A 23,108-nucleotide genomic window follows, 5' to 3' on the forward strand; every position below is an offset into this window, starting at 1 on the left:
AAGGGAAGTAACAGTTTTATCCAAGGAGGCTCTGGTCCAAGGTCAAAGACCTATCCATTTAACAGTGTTCTTGACAGGAAAGGCTTTCCTTTCATATACATGTAGCTTCTAGCTTGAAACCCCTTTCACAAAACTAATATGGCCCACTAGATCTTATTTCTGGGATAAATAATCAATCGATGTTTGAAATCCCTGTCTTATTAAGTCGTATGATACCTCCAGCCTGAAAAAAGTCAGTATTTTATTCCTGTATATCTTGGTAATTGTTTGCGCTAGTCTGACTAGCAATGCAGTAATATTCAAAAGGATTGCAGATGTGTCTCTGCTAATAGATTTATGCAATGATTACAAAACGTACTTATGTTGACAAGTATCAAGCATTCTCTTCTCCATAATTCAAGTTTTGATGTCAATTTGTTTAAATCTCTCATTTCTAGGAGCAAAAAAAAACAAAAAAACTCTACATCACGAGCCACCATGCGTCCGGCTTTTTGACACAATTGGACAGCATATCTTTCTTGCAAGAAAAATAGATCTACACAGTCTCTTGAACTTAATTTGTTCATCCATCACTAAAATATTGCGTGCATATTTACTCAATCGTACATGTAGGTTGTCTTGCATATCATCCGTGAAGAAATTTTCACTGTGGTCGAACTGCATGGAATACAAAAGAAATGTAGTGTGAACGACAACAAAACTAAAAGATATGGCAGTTCGAAATTTTTTCCCCCTTGGTATTTAAAAACAAGCTTACACATTTCGAGCTTGCGATGCTAACACAGGCAGAATTTCAATGTGTGCGTACAAAATAAAACAATACGGAAACAATGAAACCAAAACCTAACAAGAAGTTGAGCTTACCTTGGACTCCACAACGAGAGAAAGCGGGTGGAAACCATCAAATTCTCTTGCCAAGAAAAAAAGCTACGAGCTTAAAGTGCCCATGAAGTAAAAAATAATTTCTGCTTATTTGAAAGGCTTTTCAAAGTAAAGAAGAATGGCGTTTTCCTTTTTGGAATATCTTTTTTCGTTTTAGAGATATTCACGTTTTTGTATTATGCAAATGAGGAAAGTGATGACATCATAGGTGGTTCCTCTAAAACAGCACAACACTCAATCCAGAATAACACTAGAAATATTAAAGCAGTGTTCTTCATAGCTGGCACCAGAAATTTACATTACAAAAGAAACAGAATGACACCTACTATGTTTTTGTCATGGCAACAGTCTTGGCTCCAGTCTCTTTCTGTGAAAAACCAAATATCCCCATTTGCAACCTTTTAAAGTGGGACAGGGTCTTACCCAGATTACGCATGGTTCCCATATTGTCTTAACTCTCCCCATTAGAATGGTGGGAGTGGATGATACTGGTTTAAGATCTGGGAATTTAAGTCTTAATCAAAACAGAACCAGCGGCATAATTGTTGTCATGGCAATGGCACTACGGGTGTCATTATGTTTCTTTTGTGATGTATATTTCTGGTGCCAAATTTAAAGAACACTGCTTTAATATTTCTAGAGTTATTCTCGATTGAGTGTTTTGCTGTTTTAGTGGAAACACCTATGACGTCATCACTTTCCTTACAAAAACGTAAATATCTCTAAAACGAGAAAAGATATTCCAAAAAGGAAAATGCCATTATTCTTTAATTTGATAAGCCTTTCAAATAAGTAGCAATTATTTTTTTTACGTCATAGGCACTTTAACTTCCCCCATACGCTAATCACGATCTCACTTTCTGGCTTTGTCTTCCCGGGTGTCATGTATCAATTCTTTGACCTCGCCGACCGTGCTTTTGTGAACGATGCATGACCACAGTCATTGATACCTCTACCATCTTTCATCTAGGTGTGAGGAAAAGCTGATAGGCAAAAAACAACATATTTACGAAAGAAAATCACATGAAATCAAACTGGCCGACCTCAATCTTCGAGGTGTTCGACAAACTCGTACCCAGGCTCTCGATTTATTGGGCAAAACTGTACGCCTTTCTAGTCCCCGCTCGTCAAAGAACCTTCCTTAAGTCGACTGAACACTCTTGGACAAAAACAATACTTAGCAGGGGAGGTAGGAGAAAATTGTTTAATCAAGGTTTAATGAATAAATTAATTAGAATGGAGTGAGTGAGCGCCATCCGACTGCCTCCTAAGCTCATGAATGTTACTTCATCCATGAGCAAAAAAGAGTCCGTCATCAGGATTCGAGCCGCCGATCTCAACCCGCCAACTTAAGATCATCCAGCTGGAAGAAGAAGAAGAAGAAAAAGATACTTTATTTACGTGTCAGTTGAGGATCTAGCTCCTACGGGACCTTACGACTTGGCCAACGTGACACTCACAAATTCTTCACAGTTAGGTATAAACCGCTTATTGACCGAAAACTCACTGCGCGGTAAAATGGTTCGCACAGCGGCACAGCGAGCGGCTCATGTGTACTAAACCGGCATCCGCGTTTGAGTGTCAATCGATATCCTCGATCGATACCCTCGATTGACCTTCGATCGATACTCGATCGATACTCGATCGAGTACCGATCGACATGTCAATCGAGGGTATCCAACGAGGGTATCGATCGACACTCGACCGCGGATACCTTTAGTACACATGATCCCAGCGAACGGCTGGGAGTTGTTTTCTCCGTCAAATCACTCAATTTGCTAACCAAAGGACCTGTTTTACTGGCCACATTATCTATTTATCGATATTTTTATATGCGGGACGGGTTTTTCTTTCTCATTCTCCATGAGGTCAGCAGATAATACCGCGTTTTCGTAAAAGTCATTTGTCATCTGGCACATGGTTTGCAGGTCTAAAACAAACCAAAATTCGCCATATTGGTGCGTTTGGGATCTGTTCTCGTGTGAGTAATTTCAATCCTCTGATTCAAGGATGCTGGATGTTGTGTCAAGGACTTTTTAGCGCAATGAAGTAATGAAGATGTCCCCCCCCCCCCCTTTAAACAACCACGTCTATATACGTGGGAATCTCAACAACAGAAAGTATCTATCAACTGAATCAACTATGACGTTAGTTCATGCTCTATTTACTAGCCGGAGTAGAATTGACTATTGCAATAGTTTATTATATGGTTTGCCGCAAGCACAGTTGTTGAAGTTTCAGCGTGTCCAAAACACAACCGCGTGCCGTATTTGCAATGTTTCTCGTTTTGATCATATATCGCCTATGCTTTTCAAGCTTCGTGCAATTTAGAATTAAATTTAAGATACTAGTTATTACATTTAAAGCTATTCACGGGCTTGCGTCGGAATATATCATTGATTTAATTGGTTTTAAGATCAGCTTCGCCTAAATATCAACTAAACTTGGAAATAGCGAAAAAATCGAATTTCTTCAAACTCGCCTAGAATGAAGCCCTACGGGCACTAGTTACAAAAATATTGTTTTAAGTTCAGTAAATCAAAAATTATTTTTTTACGCAATTTTTTCGTTTCGATGCCCCAAATCGGCCAAAATCGATCGAAAATGAGCGGCATATTCAGAGGCTTGTAAACTCAAAAGTAAAAATCTTCATTACAAACTGATTGCACGTCGTATTTGTACTTTCTTTATTGTCTATTTAGAGCTAAATAGATCGCGATTTGATTAGAACTAAAATATTTGATGAATTTTTTAAGTTAACGACCCAAGACAGCTTAACAAGAGGTCTACCTTTAGCCTATTTTCAAATGCTAAAAAGGCGATCTGGTACACGGCTTTTCCCAAAACGACTAGTTTGCTCTGAAAGAGCATTGCTTCTTCTTCAAATTAGTGAAATAAAATTGTTGGGTAAATAAAATCGCGAGCGCTGGAATAGCGAACTAAATGCAGCACTTCTTTCTGAAAACGTGACCTTTGACCCACGCGTAACGAAACCGATTACTGCAAGAAATCCCGGAGGAAAAGCAAACGCTTCGTTATTTTGAAACAATTTCTAGTGATATCTCTCCGAAACTATGATTGCAAGAAACTCTTTCCAGAGATGAAATCTTACAGGGTCAAAGAAGGAGCTAAAGGGCGCATTTTGTTACAATAACTTTGTTCGCTGAGAATTGACCTGAAGTCAATTCCAGTGAAATTTGCAAACTTGAAGTATGTTAGCCGATACTTACCTGAATATTTATATTTATAGAAGAGTCGTCTTCTTGGATTAACCTTCAAAAGAAGCTGATTCCAGATTTGGAAACCTCTAAAAGAAGAAATGGTTGATGTTCCGTGACCTGCCCGCTGCTATAAATTCCATGCACATGCCAACCGCATGTTTGTCGTAAAAGTAACTGAACTCCACTGACAGTTTCCATGGGCAACCCCAAAATAAACAATCCCCAAAAATGTAAAGTGAAATTGGCTGTCTTCATGAACAGTGAGAAGCTAGAGTTAAGTTCCATTACCTTTTAAAAGTGCTTGATTTTATTCGTTTGCGTCGACTTTGTTCACTCAGTACTTCCTACTGTCACGTTCGAATACCGCGAATCGGTCACGCCAAAACAGTGCAGACCGTGCAGACTGCAGACACTTGTTTGGGCCTTTCATTTTGACTCATTTTTTTGGCTCTAGTTACAAAATAGTGTTCAATATATCTGAAAGTTTGTCATTTATCCACAGGCCGCACAAGCGCAGTATTTGACTTTCGATTCAATAGACAAACGCATACAAGACTTTGTATGGGAAACTTACTCAGTCTGCACGGTCTACAGTGTTTTGGCGTGACCGATACTACGCAGTATTCGAACGTGACAGTAACTACTGAGTGAACAAAGTAAAATCAAGCACATTTAAAAGGTAATGGAACTTGACTCTAGCTTCTCACTGTGAGCGCGAGCAACGTAAGTCGCGAGAGGTTGACTTGTTTCACTTTTGGAGGAATGTGAATCAGAGCGTAAATTTTTGGCGCGAAAAGCATGATTGACATTTCGCACTTTTCATGTGCTCCGCGCGCGATCGTCGCGAAAGCAGAAAATGATTTCCAGCAAAACGTTTACGAGTACAGTTCCCTAACTCAAATGAATTTATTTGTGTACAGTGCAGTATGCAGTCAGCAATATTGACAAACGGCAAAAGCTGTTCCATTGAGTAACGCCTCATGAAAAGACAAAACCATGTTTAAACCGATCGGGAATGATTTGTTTTAGTCTAGATTATCCAGCGATCGACTAGAGAGCTGTCTGACAAATGCTATAAACTTATGTAGATCTAGCTTGTATCGACTAGAATCCGAATAAACTAAAGAAGACGGAATTAGTCGGGGAGAACTTTAATTCTGTAAAGCTCTCTTGATTAAATAACGTTGAGAATCGAAGTCGCCACGAACGGCAGAGCGCCCGTATTAAGAGCCACTGCCTGTAAATATGGAGAATCCGACGAAAGGTCCGAAAAATTCGGATTTTCTTTTACTACGTCAAAAAGACCCTTTTGGTGAAGTATTTTCAGAAATATACTTTCAAAGTTTCAGCGACTTCACATTTTTGTGAAATCTAGGAAAGTTCGAAATACCGATGGAAATGGCCGATGGAATTTATGCAAAATTGCACATTTTCAACAGGCCAGTACAGAAAGAAGGGAGCTTGCCTGGATTTCATATTCACACAGTTTGTAATTTACACTTTCAGTTGATCAATCCTCTGAGCTAAAAGTCATCATGAAGTAAATATGTTTTGTCTACTTCTGGGCCGTTTGAAAAATACAACTATCGCAATTTAATTTATATGTAAAACTTCAACTGATTTTAGAGGGTCATAACTCTTCTAGTATACGAATCTCTCAACAAATAAAAGGTTCTAAAGGAAGAGCTATGCTATAGGTTTACCATATCTAAATGGTTAGTTTGGCCCATAAAAATTAAGCGCGCTAGACGAAAAACTCTAAAGGGTATTTTGACCAATTGCGCCTTTTTTGGACGAGCGAGCAAGAACTTCGATTTCCAGTCATCTTTTCAACGGCGAAACCAACAGGCCAGGAAAGTCAGGGAAGAATTATTGGAAAGGACTTTTAGAAAGTTTAGGGGTCCGGATGGGAAACTCCGGACCGCTGGAGCGGGCGCGATTAGCCAATCAAATTCAAGGATATAGGATTCTGGACCGCTGAGAAGCTGGAGAAAAAATAGAAGGCAATATTTTGGTCGACTCACGAAATCCAGGTAAAAAGCGTTGTCAGGTCGCCTGTGCACACGGCCTCGAACAAAATTACCAGCACCCATTTCACTAACCGGACAATGCTGTTTTGCACCAAGCATTGCAGACGGAAGTTTAACTCTGTAGCTTTTTATTGGCAGTATGTAGCGTCTACGACGCAGGCTAGTGTAAACCCAGCTAGCCACAGGGATTCTGATGGCAATGCAGACTTAACCGTAAGCCACACAAAAAACTGGTTTAAAATACAAGACTTGTGCACATTGCGTTTTCAGAGGAAAGAAATGACGAAAATGGCGCATAAAGTCGTAAAACGAAATAAATTTACCGCTTGAGAACTAACTTTGTCTAAGGAAAATATTTCTTTGATCCGTAGTATCTGGTGGTGAAATTGGATAGAACCACTTAAAAACTTAGCATGCCGTTTGCATGAATCAGTTTAAGTCTGTTACTTGTGAGCCTACAGAATGACCAGTTAAAATACAGAATACAATACTCACCAAGACGAAAAGTTGTCAGCAATATTACTCTAATTGAAAGTTCTTTAAAACTGATGTACAACGCCGTGCTTGTTGCAGCCGTGTAAAGTGAAATCAAGCGTGTTGCATGGGAAATTAAGTTATTTTCATTTCTGTAATTGTACGTGCGATCGCATCAATTTACCGTTTGTAGGTTTATTCAAATTTAACACGATTCTACTGATAGTCTTGTAAAAACAAAGTTCATTATAACCCCTGAGTTAGTAAATTTATATTTCACAAATTCAACATAATCTGTTATCCCTGTAGCGTGAAATTACCGCCGAAAGCCATGTAGCGTGTTACTTCATACCACAACAACTACACTTTTCACAGTTCGTACAAGATATCACAGTGTTGTTGATAACGTTATTTGGATTTCCCCAATAAATTATCCAGGGTAAAATATTGACAAACAGGACATAAGTGGATAAAGTGGGGACGAATATTGGCTCATTTCCGTCACATGGAAAGTATAACTTTATGTTGTTCTCTCGACCTCTTGAATCCAACGATCGTGTCGAGTCACAATTCTGTGTTCTCAAAATTCAGTGCTATCTTATTGACTATGAGCAACATTATACATCAATAAACTGGTGCGAGCCCTGAAAGAATAACTTACCTTTCTATTTCAAGCAACACATTGCTTCGTGGTCATGTCGTCAACTCTATATTTTCCGTTTTGCGTTGAACTGAATTAAAAAATGCACCAAATTGAGAGAGGAGTCGGGTTCATCACGTCATAGCACGTGACTCCGGAGGCAAAATATTGATCACAAAAGTTGAAGTGGCAGGTGGAAACCACCCGAGAAATATATTGACGCGAAGACGGAATTTAGCCAAAATAAATAATACCTTTGTATGTAACCTTCCTAAAGAGTCAAACTGGTTACTAGTGGACGGACACCGCCTTATAATGCATTTCACGTTTTATAACACGATAGGAAACTCGCTCGGAGAAGACCGTTCTGCGAATTGACAGAAAATTGTTTTCTTTGACTGGGGAGGGTTTCTCTGACCGGTTAAATTGATCCATTATAAATTTTTGACAAAAAGAGAGTATGGTAAGATGTCCATTCATTCACACCAGTGACATCAAATGAAGCAGCCTACATAATTGAATTGTGTGGTTAAGTAAAGCTTACCTCGTCTATCGTCGGGAAAATTCTGCAAACTTCAAGTCAAGGTGCAAACTATATCACAATGACGGTATTATTATTAATGGCTTCTCTGAAAAACCGCTAGATCCCCTAGGCTAACATTATTTTCAGACTTAGGAATGTTATTTCATTCGGCAGCAATCGAATGAACCAGTTTCACAGTTCAGTTTTCTATTCAAAATGATTTTTAGCATTTAGACAACAGACATAGAAGGTATGGACCATTCGACCACAGTCCATTTTGAGTATATCCTTCTTTTTGAAAAGAACCATTACATGATAATATCTATGGTACAGTAAGTGCCTAAAATATAACAGAAGATAATGGCAGAAAAATACTAAAACCGTCAAAAAATTCAGTTTAACTTCAAGGTTGTACTTAAACACTCGTTCTCGGTTTTTGTCCACTTTCATAACAGTTACTTCTAGGATGCGGGGATATGATCTCGGTGAGGACGGCGCACTTGGCTTCAGAAATATTAAAGGTGTAGAAGTGCTGGAAACGAATTTAACTCTTGGTATTTACGGAGCATCCAAGTAGTACATGACGCCCTTTGCTCCACTAGAAGCCTAAAGGATTAATTCAAGCAGTATACAGGGTAGTGATTCACAAAATGGTGAAATCACCGTGACATAAGTATGAGATTATTAGTGCGAGGCCGATTGGAAATTACGAGCACGATTACACTTATAATATAATGGGTGACAAATTACTCCTTAATCGTGGCGCAAAATTTCAGCATTTATTTATAATTTCACATGTGACATTACAAAATTGCCATGGCAACGTTTGGCGCGAAATTTCTCGATTCAAACACAGGATTGCAAACGATTTTTTACTCGGCATGCCAGGCAGATTTTCCTCTTCCTATTTTTGTTTTTAGAAGAGTCGTAGTTGCAGAAGCGAACTTCACCTGGACCTACAACACGCAAACTGTCCGAAGAAATCTCTCCGTGATGCCACGTGTCGTGTTTGACACACGCACATTTACCCACGAACATCATTCGTAGAAAAAACGACAGCCAGAAGACGAAACGAAATATGGAATGAGAACTATATACACTATTTATACTATATTCAGTATCTACACTATTTACAATATCGACAAGCGAGAGTTTTTGAGAGAAAGCCGTGGATGTCATCATCTAGTTGAACTGACTTCGCTAACTTCCGAAAACCTAACTTCCGCACATTCCAATCTTTCGAAACCTCACCGACTAGTAGAACAATAGATTCTATACCATAAAAGGAAGGTACTTCGGCTAAAATCGACAGTCTTCGTTAGAAAATCGGGGAAATAAAGCTTTGAACCAATCAGAGACGCAGAAATTAATTAATAAATTCAATTAAAGCGGGTCACTACTGCTCACGCATTGCGAACCGCCTCTTTCCTTCTTACGCGATGCATTACTTAAGGGCCCATTAACCGATTTATGCGCGCGCTCGTGCGCGTTGCTAAGGAGATGAAATTTCACTTCCGGTTACTTACGTCAGCCTGAGCGCGGAAAATAAAAACAACTCAATAACTTGCAAATTCGCTCACATTTTAGATGTTTTTCTTTGTGTTTCACAAAATGCATAGTAAAAAAAGTACAAGCAAAGACAAAATAAGAAAAAGACAGAAAAGCAAGAGCAATGGAAAGAGAAAAACTAACTCCGTGTGGCTTTGTTTGATCTTACCAAAGTGCGCTGGTAGTGTAAATTGCGCTTGCGCTGATGGGGTAACTTCCAATATATATCGGGCGCACTTCCGGTTTCTTTAAGGGCCCATTAACCGATTCATGCGCGCGCTCGCGCGCGTTGCTAAGGAGGTGAAATTTCGCTTCCGGTTACTTACGTCAGCCTGAGCGCGGAAAATAATAACAACTCAAAAACTTGCGAATTCGCTTACATTTTAGAAGTTTTTCTTTGTGTTTCATAAAATACAAAGCAAAAAAAAGTACAAGCAAAGACAAAATAAGAGAAAGAGAGATAAACAAGAGCAACAGAAAGAGAAAAACTAACTCTGTGTGGCTTTGTGCGCTGGTAGTGTAAATTGCGCACGCGCTGATGGGGTAACTTCCAATATCTATCGGGCGCAATTCCGGTTTCTTTAAATGTTAAAGGAAACGCGGTTTTTCATTAAATCCAGCCTTTTTCGACGAATTTCGATTAAAGCCAATGTTGGAAACATAGCTATGCATTCCTTTTTCAAAATCATGCTTTTTTCAGAGAATTACGAATTTTTCAATATTTTGAAATGCTTTCAAAATCTGACCTTTTAGAAATGAAACAAAATCGATGCATAGCGTAATGAGGATTTAAATTAAAATATTAAATCAATGAAAAAATTCCGATAAAGTAATTTGCCTGGGAGCCTTTGCATTTTTTCTGTATTAGTCACATGATCATGGGCGTGACCTGATGACGTCATCACTAGTGTTATTGATCATGAACAAGTTAAAACACATGAAATAACTCTGAAGTAACTAAAAATGATGAGGTTATATGAGAATAAATTTTCCTTAGCAACGGCTCGAAAAGATCGGTTAATGGGCCCTTAAATGCTAAAGGAAACGCGGATTTTCATTAAATCCAGCCTTTTTCGACGGATTTCGATTAAAGCCAATGTTGGAAAGACAGTTATGGTTCCTTTTTCAAAATCATGCTTTTTTCAGAAGATTACGAATTTTTCAATATTTTGAAATTCTCTCAAAATCTGACCTTTTAAAAATGAAACAAAATCTATGCATAGCGTAATGAGGATTTAAATTGAAATATTAAATCAATGAAAAAATTCCGATAAAGTAATTTGCCTGGGAGCCTTTGCGTTTTTTCAGTATTAGTCACATGACCATGGGCGTGACCTGATGACGTCATCACTAGTGTTATTGATCGTGAAAAAGTTAACACACATGAAATAATTCTGAACTAACTAAAAATGATGAGGTTATATGAGAATAAATTTTCCTTAGCAACGGCTCGAAAAGATCGGTTAATGGGCCCTTAAGCACTTAATGACTGGCCCTAAGGGAAACAGTGAGTTTTGTTTCCCCTCGACCTCAATGTTCCCATTGAGGGTCTCGGGGAAACAAAACTCGCTGTTTCCCTTGGGACCAGTCAGTAAGTGTTTTGTTATACCTCCCGACTCAAAAATAGAAGAAAAGTGCGAGGAAATCGTTTGCTTGACGCCAACTGGCTGACAAATTTGCCCCGGTTTCAAGGAGCACGTCCTGATCACATGCGAGTCGAAAGGCCAAGTTGTTGTTTCCCTGGGGAGTTAGTGAGTTTTGTTCGCCCTAGGGAGTTAATGAGTTTTGACCCACATGACACGTTCTCCTCCAATCGGAAAACGTATTTGAGTTGGAGGTATAACAATGCAATTTGTGACCTATGAATTAAAAGGTAATCAAATGGTATATGGTTTGAACTAAGGTCGTGTTCTACTTCTGGTTGGTTAGTTGGTTGGGTGTTTTCGTGTTCTATTGGGGAAAACCCGTTTTCAGTTGGTTTGGTCGCAGAGAGTACACAAATCTTGTTGAATAGGATGCTAGTAAATAAAGGAATGAAAAAAATGGATAGCTTACCTTTGTTTCCTGGGTCGGGTTGTTCGAAAACCGGTGAACGTAAACCCAGGATTAAAAGTAAATTAAAAGTGTTAATTTGATAAATTATATGTAAACTCGTTTACATAACAGATAGTGAATGCTGCCCGTAAGTTAGCATGTAGGGAAGATCCATAGAGCCATATGTTGCCGAACAGAATTTTTTTTTTGTACATAGTACACATAATCCTTGTTCTAGAATTACTAGCGACTAACAAGTTCTTATCTCTCGAAATAACACAAGTCCTTTTATCTTGACAACAACCAATCACCTTAAATGTCACCTGTTTAAATCACATTTATTTGTATGCACTCTATTATGGGACTACGAGTCTCTGTACAAGTTTTGTTACTTTGGATAAATGTTTTCTTCCTACAGAAAGAAAAAAAATTACCAAATTAAAATGTTAAGGCAAAACGAATAAAAAAGACATCCGCAGAAAGGCATACACTAAGCTTGCTCTCTGGTTCGGTTATACAGGAATTGCAACACAGAAAAACAGAAACAGCATAAAAGGTCAACAGACCTCACTTTGACGGCGGCCTGTAGCTGCCTGTCGCTCTGAAAAAGAAAAAAAAATAACGAAGTTAAGATGTAGGCAAAACGAACGTATAAGCCATCAGATAACGATACAGCAAAATTTTACTCGTTCGGTAGTGCAAAAATTGCCATACAGAAGTCAAGCCTTACGGAACTTAATTTAAAAGGCACTAGGAGCAGGACAGATTTTTGTGCCATGATCTAAAGGAAAACCTCAACCAAGCCAGTTTGATCTCGCCATGGGATTGACACTTTGTGGTCGATTAAAATCAAAATTTTGACGGCAACAATTTTTGTCGAGATTTTGGTGGAGCCGAACAGATTTTGTCAGCTTAGTGCGTAGGGGCCCTACCTCGACATTGAGCCGTTCATAAATCGATTAAAACCGAATGCTTCCGAAGATTTATGAAAATTTTCTAAAAAAACAAAAACAAAAACAAAAACAAAAAAGTACGTGAAAAACAAACAAAGAAACCAAAACGAAACAAAACAAAAAATCAAGGCCATTTGAACTCGATCAAAAGTAAACGCAAATTATTGTAATCTATGAAGCGGAAAACGTCAATTCAAAACAGACTCACGAATTGACACGATGTCTTTTCTCGTTCTCCTCTCTCATTAGGAGCTCGAGATCCCGATTCTCAGATTAATGCGCGAAACAAGAGCCACAAGAAGTGGTGTGAGGCCCACCAAGTGCTGATGCTTCCGTTAGAAAATATTACTGAAAGATTGTGAAACTAAACACCTCATACTGTGATTATTAATTCACATTTTCTGCTTCATCTGAAAACAAAGGTGACTATTGTTTTTACAGTCTTCCGCTTCTTTTCAGTGCTTAAATACATTGATAACGTAGCGAAAGTTATAAAGTAGGTATCCCAAAGTTTCTTCCTTTCGCTAAACTACAAAAAAAGGAACCTGCGTGAGGGCTGCGCGCGCAGAAACACATTCGTAAATGTTTATTAACCATTATGACGTACGTCCAAATCACTTTCTGTGTCACACATTCTGTCGGAAATGTTGACATGGATAGGACTACAAAAACCATTCAAAGACTGCTATCAGCGATTAGCTGTTGCCCCCTTGAAATAAGACCAGGTGCAACTCACAGGTAAAAATTGGTTGCAATGGCAAACGGCATGACGCTGAGGAACGACCTAGTTGAGAAATATTTGGATGATCATCATGAGTTTGCCAAGAGCTACTTCGAACGAAAGGCAACGTCTTCTATGGTTGACAACTGGATGAGCAGCAGATCGCACCGGCCTGGATTGCGCGCCATGCAAGTGAATCACCTCCACAGAGACAGTGTAAAACCTCAAATAATTCTCAAAACAGATGGTAAGCTGAATTCGTTGTTCGGATCGGCGCGCGATCAGAGGAAACCTTCCCTACCGCGCAGTAAATCTAAACTGGAAGATTTGGATGAGAAAGAACTGTTTATGGAGTTAATCAGAGACATCGCTAACGAACTGGACATCAACATGTTAAGCCACAAAATCCTTGTAAATGTCAGTATACTTACAAATTCGGATCGCTGTTCGCTTTTCCTTGTGCGCGGTTCGCGTGAAAATAAGGTTCTGGTATCTAAGCTGTTCGACGTGACATCTGAATCAACGCTCGAAGAGTCAATAAGGTCGGAGGAAGATGAAATTTGCGTGCCTTTGGGAGTTGGTATCGCAGGACATGCTGCTGCTACGGGTGACACCATCAACATTAAAGATGCATATTCGGTAAGTTCGCAATCGTTTTTCAAGTTTACAATGGCAATAAAGTTATTCGAAAAACACAATACTCACAGAAAATAATATCTTGTTCCGCAAGTCAGGTATATCTCCCCGAAACATCAGGCAATACTTATAATTTCATAAGTCTGCTGACATGTATTGTCAAATTCTAGCTTAAAATCGTAAGAAATATCGGGAAATATCCAGCGTCTTTCGATAAATATGGTAATATTGCTGTCGTGTAAATTTGCTTTTCGCGTCGGTAAACAAAGCTTGTTAAAATCAATAAACGTTTTCTTTTACTGCTGGCCTATAAAAGGAAACTCGTTTACTTTGGCGGAAGTCAATTTAACAGGGGCCGGGGAGTTCGGATCACTGTGTAAGCTAACAACAAAAGGTCGACCTGATGGTGTGAAGAATCATTTTGTTCTTTCATTGTACACATGCCTTGCTCATTGCACCAATGGTGCTATGAGCGCTCTTTGAAACTTTGCTTATCTTGTGCCAGCTCCACTAGGAAGCAAATACACCGCGGTCCATTTACTTTCCAAAATAGATATGCTATCTTTTCTCTTATCTCGTAAAACTATGGCAAATTCTTGTTAAGATACCTTCCTTTGCAATATGTCAGAGGAGCTAAAGAAGCGTTAGAATGGAAGGGAAAATCTTGCGCTGGGCCCGGACCCAACGCACGACTATGTTATTAAGCTTAAATACTCTGTTCCTCTACCGAAATAGCGCCTAGAAAGTTAAAGAAAATTTAATCGATTTTATGGAACACTAATAATAAATGTTACTGATAAAGATGGAAAGGAGCAAATTGGTAACGAACGGAAGAAAGCTTTTCCAAACACCCTCGGATTCTCAGTACTAAAAATGTTTGGCCGGGCACGTACAAGCGAATTTTAATGCGATACAGCAGTCTAACGCGCCACTGAAGTAACACAAAATTGAAAATGTTTTGAAGGATCACGATTTTCATACCGCAAGAGCAAGCTGCGCAGCGACAATGTGGTTTCTGTTTAGTTCTTTCGATGAAAATTCCCATAACTCCTTCTGCCGACTTAGTACTATTTTCCTGGTCCATCCTCTATTTTCAAGTAGACTTAACGTTGCGGCCTCAAGAGATGTGTCATGAATCGACTGAATTTCCCTTGCAGTTAATTTTTTTGTTGGATTCATATTCCGCTGTCTTAGACCTACCAGCATTCCCGAATAAATGAAAGAGAACAAGAAGGAGGAGAAAAAACAACAAAACAAAACAATCAACTCCTATATGTTGGGAAAGCTTTATCATGAAATATTACTCCGTGTGCAATAACGGATAATAACCACCTGACTTACTTATTGCGTATAGGCAGAAGAAAGAAATATAGTTTCGGGAATATATGAAATATTATTTGTTAAAAAGCTCCAAGTAATGTAGTGCTATTGCCGCCGCGAACCACTGCGAAACACGCTTTCGACTTTTTCATAGCCTAAACAGACAGAAAAACTCTCACAATAACGCCGTTAATAAAAAGCGATAATTTACTATCGATTGCTTAACAGCCAAAAGCTGTTGATAACTAAGGGGCCTTAAAACTGAAACCCCGAATTGTCGTCGCTTGTTAGAATATTAAATAACACATTTGTGCATATATTAGTCTGGTTTTCCCGGTCGGAGAGAAATTTTCCGCTTTTCTTTTAAAGCCGACATCTATTATAAAAAGAACCCTTTCCATTAATACAATATAAATCATTAATTTTTCATATTTTTGAAATAATCCCTTTCAAAGCAATACCGCAGTTCTCTTTCCTTCTGATGTCACTATAAGAAACATGTTGAAACGAACGAAGTATGAAACATTTTGAAACCAAAAACGTGCTCTTTTCGCTTTCAGTTTAGATTGCAATATGCAATTCAAAATAACATATGCAAACAGTGGTGTTATTTCCACAAACAACTCTCGCCTTATTCTTTTTTTTTTTTTATTAATATTGTAATGAAGAACTTGACAGCCGCGGTCTTCATAATGAAAGCATTAATCTCTTATGAAAGGATGTCACTAAAACGAAGAATGGAGAAAGGAGAATGAGGATTGGGGAGTGGGGAATTCAAAGTTGCTGAGATTAAGCTAGACTTGCCACAAGTCGACCTTTTCTTAATCCTTGAGAGGGAAAGCGAGAGGGTAATCTTGGAGCGACGAAGTCGCGAGCGCGAGCGACTTAAGTCGGAGAGGTCTACTTGCTTCATGATGTGAATCAGAGCGTAAATTTTTGGCTTGAAAAACATGATTGACAAAATGCGAAAGCTATTCCATTGAGTAACGCCTCCTGAAAAGACAAAACCGATCGAGAATTATTTGCTTTAGTAGCGATCGACCAGAGAGCTGCGTGACAAATGCTATAAACTTACGTATATCTAGCTTGTGTCGAGAAGAATCCGAATTTTTTAAAGAAGACGGAATTAGTCTGGGAGAACTTTAATTCAACAACAATTTATTGGTATTCCCATATAGATGGTGTTACCTAAATACAGAATCGCTAAATAATTTTAAAAAATTCAAAAACGAAACTAATTGCAACAGCAACAAGAAAGAAAAATAAACATAGTTAGTTACAAGATTCTTCATTTTAAGTTCTAGGGTTACAAAGTTCTCTTATTTGTAGTGCTTAATATGTAAAGTAACCTAGTTTTTTACAAATAAAAGTGTCAGCATTGTTAAATAGAAATATTGTTTCCTCTGTGTTATTAAAGGAATCAAATTTTGGATATTTCTTAATGATGTCATTTGTGACTTGTTGTCTAATATTATTGTATCGGTCACAATGAAATAAGAAATGCATTTCATTCTCAATTTGGTTAGAACAGCAGTACTGACAAATTCTAAGAGAAGTAGGGCAATGAACCGGTTTGTCAAAATGGAACGGCAAATTTCAGTCGTACCGGTCCGACCGGTCGAAGCGGACAACCTCCAGAGGTGGCCCCGAATATTCTGGTCGGAGCGAACCGAAACGGACCCTTCCATTTTACTTCCGACCGAAATTTCCAGAATCTTTGACATAATGGAAAGCACTACTGGATCCGGACGGTCCACATTCGCTGTGAGATCCGGATTTCTTGCCTGCTCCGCATAGGTTAATTTTTATCGTCAACAAGGGTACGATAGCGTAAATTACGCAACGCATCGCGCGCGAATCCTGAAAATTGCGCCAAACTTTTTAAAGCGTGTTTAGCATTATAGGTGGATTTTCACTGTCACGTTATTTTACGCCCAAATTGAACCTTCAAATTGACGGGAGGTTTTAATATTTGTTTTCGGGGTTAAAAGGTGTCAAAACTTTCCCGCCAAACTGAATTGGCTGGCGCTCGTCAACTGCGCGATGTTTGCCGACAGTCCTGAAACTGTTTGTTTCCAGAATTTGGTCTTTGAAAATTCTGAAAATGAAACTCCAAACAAACGAGTTAACTCAGTGGCTGATGAGAAACTGTAGACAAAAGTGTTGAAGATCAGAAAAGTATATGACAAGGCGTTCAACACAACTTGCCTTATGTGCAGATTACCGTAACGAAAATCTCCTGAATTTTGGCTGGTTTGGGTAAATATCTTATCGCACCCTTTTTGGTGCGCTTTAGCGGCATATCAGGCTCGTCTGGTCACGAACCATGGCGCGACCAAAGTCGCCTGATGTGCCGCCGAAGCGTATCTAAAAGGTAAGGTTAGGTTTGCTCAAGAGAAGCGGGGAAGAGACAGAGTTCAGGAAACTAGCGGCAATACAAGAGGGAAGAGACAAGAAAACTGCCAGTGCACACGTTTTTCTCTGCTCACTCCTTTCTGGAAAAAGAAGTTTTGGTGTGTATGTTATACTTGCCTTGGATAACCGCGGGCTGACATTTGTGTTCTGTTGATACAGTTGATAACAATTCCTTCAATAGAATATTGATACCTTATCTTCCGATATTAATAAGCTGAATTTGCTATTCGCCTGAAGAACTAACTATTGAATACGATTTTTCTCTTCTTAAACATTTCAATTTCTTGTTTCAGGATCCTCGTTTCAATGCTCAAATCGACAAGACCACTGGTTACAAAACTCACAGTATTCTATGCATGCCAATTAAAAGCCATGACGGAGAGGTACCTTGAAAAAGCAATCACTGAAAAAATAAATTATTTCTTCACTAATTTACCAACCGATCACTCAACCAGAGTTTGTTTCTGTCCAGGTCATTGGAGTGGCACAGATCATAAACAAGAAATCAGGAGAGCACCAGTTTACACAAAAGGATGAAGAGGTGAGCACTCCTACTCAGCTCTTGGCTCGTTATCAGCAGGGTTTCAAAATGGCGGTGATGATGTCGAAATGGTTCTGTGGGGATTCTGCTTGTCTAACTCTTAGCGAGGTGGTTTTCATCCTCAACAAACTTTGCTCCGCGTCCTGGATTCTTTTGTAGAAGTTTGATGACATACTTAATGCGGTCCATTCAGAAAATTCTTGGGTCCCGCACTGAGTAGCCTAGCGGCAGGTCTAACACCAGCGCTAAGACGAAATAGCAGAATGAAAGTTGAGAGTTGAGGTGTGTGTGTGTGTGTGTGTGTGTGTGTGTGTGTGTGTGTGTGTGTGGGTGGGTGGGGGGGGGGGTGGGGGGGGGGTTGCAAGTTGCCATTGCCATTATGAGAGCTAACCGTAAACCAGGCTACCGTGAGCGATATTTAGGCTTACCAAGTGTTCTTCAGGCTGAACAGAGTGCTGTAAGCTAGCTTGTATTCATGCTCTCAACCCATACTGTACACCTGCTCCAGCCGGCTGCACAATAACCCCAGGGTTAGTCTTCAGTAGGCAGTTCACAGTCTGCAGTCGACTTTCAGCGCATTGCACACTGGTTTTGGCCCATGTGCTCTATACAACTATAAAATCGATAGTTTTTTTTTAAGTTTCTTTTGTTGAATTTTAGGTTTTTAAGAATTATCTGACGTTCTGTGGAATTGGAATTACGAATGCACAACTCTTTGAAATTTCAGTGCAAGAGTACAAAAGAAATCAGGTAAACCTCAGCTTTAAATGAGTCTAATACAAAATATAGCTCACTTATTAGCTACTACTAGCTATTAAGGAGCTGTTGACTTGGTCACTTGCTACTGTTAAACAAGGCCATTAGTTGGCAAATACTTTCCTAGCAAATGCAAAGGCTTTCAAGGTCACATCTTGTGATTAGCTTGGTACATCTGTGCAGGTCATCATTCATCATCATCATCATCATCATCATCATCATCATCATCATCGTTCATCATATGGGTGGTGATCATGACTGGATTTATTAAAACTGACCAAAACTATCTGGACAATAACGGTTAGCCGCGAGCCTTTTTTGCGAGTCACTTGTTTGATTGTTTGTTTTTTTCTGTTTTTGTTTTATTATTATTATTATAATTATTATTATTATTATTATTGTATTTCTTATTATTAGACTTATTATTATTATGTAATATGCAAATAACAGGGAAACGTTCAAGTCAGGCGAATTTTAGGTAATTATCAGCTGGGGATGATATATCGACAACATAAATCAAGCACTGACACCAAAGATTCATTTACAGATTTATTTATTGGCTGCCGGTTGTCCGTTGTTTTTTTCCTCGGGGAACCAGGCTCTTAATTGCATTAAGAAAATATTTCCCCGGTAAAATCGAACGACTGGACGACCGCTTGTTTCGAGCAATTCAAAAGTGTTGCTATAAAACCAATCCGCCTGGCAATAATAATTCGAAGTTGGTTTATAAGCTTATTTACACACAAATATGTAGCTCATGGCAGTGCAACACTCACAATAGTTTAATTTGAATGAGTGAGCGACAAACCCGGAGATAAATGAACCGACCTTTTTATGTTTCTAAGCATTGTTTTCAGTTTCCAAAAGGAAAAAAAGATGTCAGCTTAGCTTATGTACGATTAAAGCAACAAAATGCGAATGTTTAGTTACATGTATCCTGCGTAGCAGTCTTTTCCGTTTCCTTTCAGGCAAGCGGGAGTCGCGCGAGGGCACGGGGACAGAGGTAACAAACAAATTAGTGGTCCCCTCGTTCCTAACTTTTTGCTCTCGCCCCATGCGTTCGCGCGTCTTCCCCTTGGCCATCGCTTTCTCCCGCTGAGAGGAAACGGAAAAGACTGCTACGCAGGCTAAGTTACTATGGTTGGCCATTTGTTTCAAAATTGCGACAGGGTATACGCGGGTTTTTCTGCCGCGTATACTTGTTTACATACGTTACGTATGGGCTTTAAGCTCATGTATACGACCATTTAGATCGAGTATATACGCATTTTTAAAGGGCCACAGATTTGCGTAAATTCAAGCGCGGGGATATGCGAAATAAATGTCCAAATATACGCGTCCTACAAGGACCCATATATACTCGTGCTAAAATGCGCGTATATGCGGGTCTCGGAAATTACGTTGTATGTTCTAGCACGAAATGTGCCTTTTTAAGAGAACGGACCTTCGTGTATGATAGCAATAAAAATTACTTTAACTAAAAATCGGCAATATGGCGGTAGTGGTGAAATGCCTTGTCGTAGTCTATCTGCTATTTAATGTTTGTTACTGCAGCTCCCCCAGTGACTGAACTTCTAGAAACAGTTAAGCGTCTTTTGAATGACTGTTCAAGATTTTATCCTCACGCTAATCGTAACATGGCAGAGAACTTGATCGTTCGTCGTGAAATTACTGTGGATTTTGTTCACCGTTTAGGACAGAGGTGTCCAAGCGAATGCGGGGAGAATTCTGCCTCTTGAATTGCTGGTGAGACAAATTCAATACTTACTACATAGCTGGGAAATGTTTGCAGTTCAGTTTTGAACTTGAGTAATCGCAAAATACATATATCGTAAGCAGTGGACGACATTTTTATAGAGAAAAATTTATATTTGTGTTAACTTTTAATCCTGAGTTAGCGTTAACCGGCTTTCGAACAACCCGAGAAATAAGACTGACGTGGGTTTTCCAATTCTGGTATCAGTATCATGCTGGGTCATTTGTGAAGTAGAAATATCTATGTTCAGCATCAGCGTGTAAGGGAAAGGACGGTTTTTTCGAACTGACCCAGCAGGGTCTGATTTGAGGTGGTTCAATACCATCACAAGGCGTGTTGACAGCGTCAGGGGACCTAATTCTCTCTGGCACATTAATGGACTACACTGCCTTATCAGTTAGAGGTTTGTAATACACGGTGGTTTTGATAGGGCTTTAGACTTAAAGTTGTGCAACAAACAATTCTGCTGCGACTGGGCTCACTCTCTTCTTAGCTGCTGTGTAAAGTTATGGGTTGTCGCCTAGAGTGTGTTCAGACGAAGGGGATGAAAATTTAGAGGTAGGAGGAGCTATGCTATGACACAGGGGATTTAATAGGGGAAGCAAAATTGCTGGGTTGTCTGTACGCAACCAGTGAATTGAGCGTCTCTGGAGAGAAGTCTTTGTTGAAGTCGGTCAGTTCTACTACACTCTGTTCTACCAGATGGAAGAAAATGGCATCCTGGAATCGACCAGCATAATCGATATGTTCTGTTTGTATTACATATTTCTTTCCAGAATTAACAACCAGTTAAACCTCCTAGTTAGTGAGGCATGGAATAACCATGCTGTACGCACAACCAACACGGGTGAACCCAGTGATTTTACAAGATGTATGTAATACTGGAAATACTAGCTGCCAGGGACACATTTGATGATAACACCCAACCAGATGAATTATCTGGTGAAGACCCAATAGGACTTACACTAAATTCACATTCTGTTTCCTTAAACTCCCCTTGAGGTATTGATATATCATAGGCTGGACGACCCACTCTTCCATTAGAAGCTGATACAGTTGGCAAAGACCTAATAAGAGTACACTGAGGTGCATGGAACTGCTCTTCATGCAAACATTTCCCATCTAAGTAGTAAACGTTGCATTTGTCTCACCAGCGATTCTAGCGGCCGTATCCTCTCAGCATTCGCCTTGGTACCTCTGTCCAACGAGTCAACTAAAGGATTAGCCTGCGTAGCTTGCAATTTAGCTATTTTTTAAGCAATTTGAGCGCGAGCGCACAAAGTGACAAAGCCGCGAAAACGAGCAGGAACCCCCCAGGCTCCTCGTGGCTACGCCGCATTTGGCGCTCGTTATCGCGGCTTCGCCGCTTTCTTAGCGTTCAAATTGCCTAAAAACCGCCAAGCTACGCAGGCCACTAAACGATGTACAGAGTAATCCACAACAACTTCACGACGATTAGTGTTAGGATAAAATCTTGAACAGTCATTCAAAACACGCATAACTGCTTCTAGAGGTTCATTCACTGGAGAGCTGCAGTAACAAACATTTAATAGCAGATAGACCAAGACAAGGCACTTTACCACTGCCGCCATATTGACGATTTCTAGTTAAAGTAATTTTCATTGCTATCATACACGAACAGCCATTCTCTTAAAAGGCACATTTCGTGCTGGCATATAAAACGTAGTTTCCGAGACCCGCATATACGCGCATTTTAGCACGAGTATAGATGGGTCCTTGAAGGACGCGTATATTTGGGCATTTATTTCGCATATCCCCGCGCTTGAATTTACGCAAATATGTGGCCATTTAAAAATGCGTATATACGCGATCTAAATGGTCGTATACATGAGCTTAAAGCCCATACGTAACGTATGTAAACAAGTATACGCGGCAGAAAAACCCGCGTATACTCTGTCGTAATTTTGAAACGAATGGCCAACCATACGTTACATGTCATATGATCACACAATATGAGCACTACGGGTCAGTTAAGTTGAAAGTTTGATTGAGTCCCGAAAATCTCGATCCGTTGACCCTTCATCTCGTCGTAACGAGATGGAAAATCACAACTCTTTGCAAACTAAATGAAGATTTACATAAGTTTCCCTAGCTCTCTTGCAGCTACCAAAATCCGGTAATTCAAAAGAAAAATGGCAATAATCTCAGTCGTAAAATATCTGCGTAATTTAAGCTTACTTCATAAAAACACATTATTAAGTTAATGTGGTAGAAATAAATAAAAAAAAGAGAAAAACTCTCCATCATCCTCACTTGCCATGTTACATTACAAAACACATGAAGACCGCATTTAATAAATATCATATTAGAGCATTATGCCAGGTTTTGGATTTTTTGGCGGGAATCTCTCTGGCCTCGCATAAAGAGGCTTGGCCAAAAATATATTTAGAAACTTTTGAGAATCATTACTAACTAAATGCCATGTGTTAGAGGGAAAAAGCCTTTCATAAACCTTAATATCCTTAATTAAGGAGGTTTGATGCAAACATCTTCTCATCGTAAAATTGTGTGCCATGTGATTGCAGATCTTTGCAGGCACAATTATAAATTGTCTCGGATTGTCTGCAGTAGTTTTTATTTCAAATGGATATAGGAATTATGTAATAATATATATATGAACGGGCAGAATCACAAACA

General features: G+C 39.3%; 1 protein-coding gene across 2 annotated transcripts in view; it reads left to right on the forward strand.

The window, feature by feature from the left end:
• Positions 1-12,857: 12,857 nt before the first annotated feature.
• LOC145479963 (cGMP-specific 3',5'-cyclic phosphodiesterase-like) overlaps positions 12,858-23,108 on the forward strand; it is a 45,152-nt gene continuing 34,901 nt past the window's right edge. Inside the window, exons 1-4 of one of the 2 annotated variants that reach the window (XM_081458439.1) lie at positions 12,858-13,665; positions 17,691-17,780; positions 17,870-17,938; positions 18,599-18,688. In XM_081458439.1, coding sequence (XP_081314565.1) covers positions 13,060-13,665; positions 17,691-17,780; positions 17,870-17,938; positions 18,599-18,688 — 855 coding nt within the window. In that variant the 5' untranslated portion in view covers positions 12,858-13,059. The remainder of the gene's footprint in view (positions 13,666-17,690; positions 17,781-17,869; positions 17,939-18,598; positions 18,689-23,108) is intronic. The other variant, XM_081458441.1, reaches the window with a different exon arrangement.

This window comes from Orbicella franksi, chromosome 2 (genome assembly GCF_964199315.1).
Source record: "Orbicella franksi chromosome 2, jaOrbFran1.1, whole genome shotgun sequence".
In the NCBI taxonomy this organism is placed as follows: Eukaryota; Metazoa; Cnidaria; class Anthozoa; order Scleractinia; family Merulinidae; genus Orbicella; species Orbicella franksi.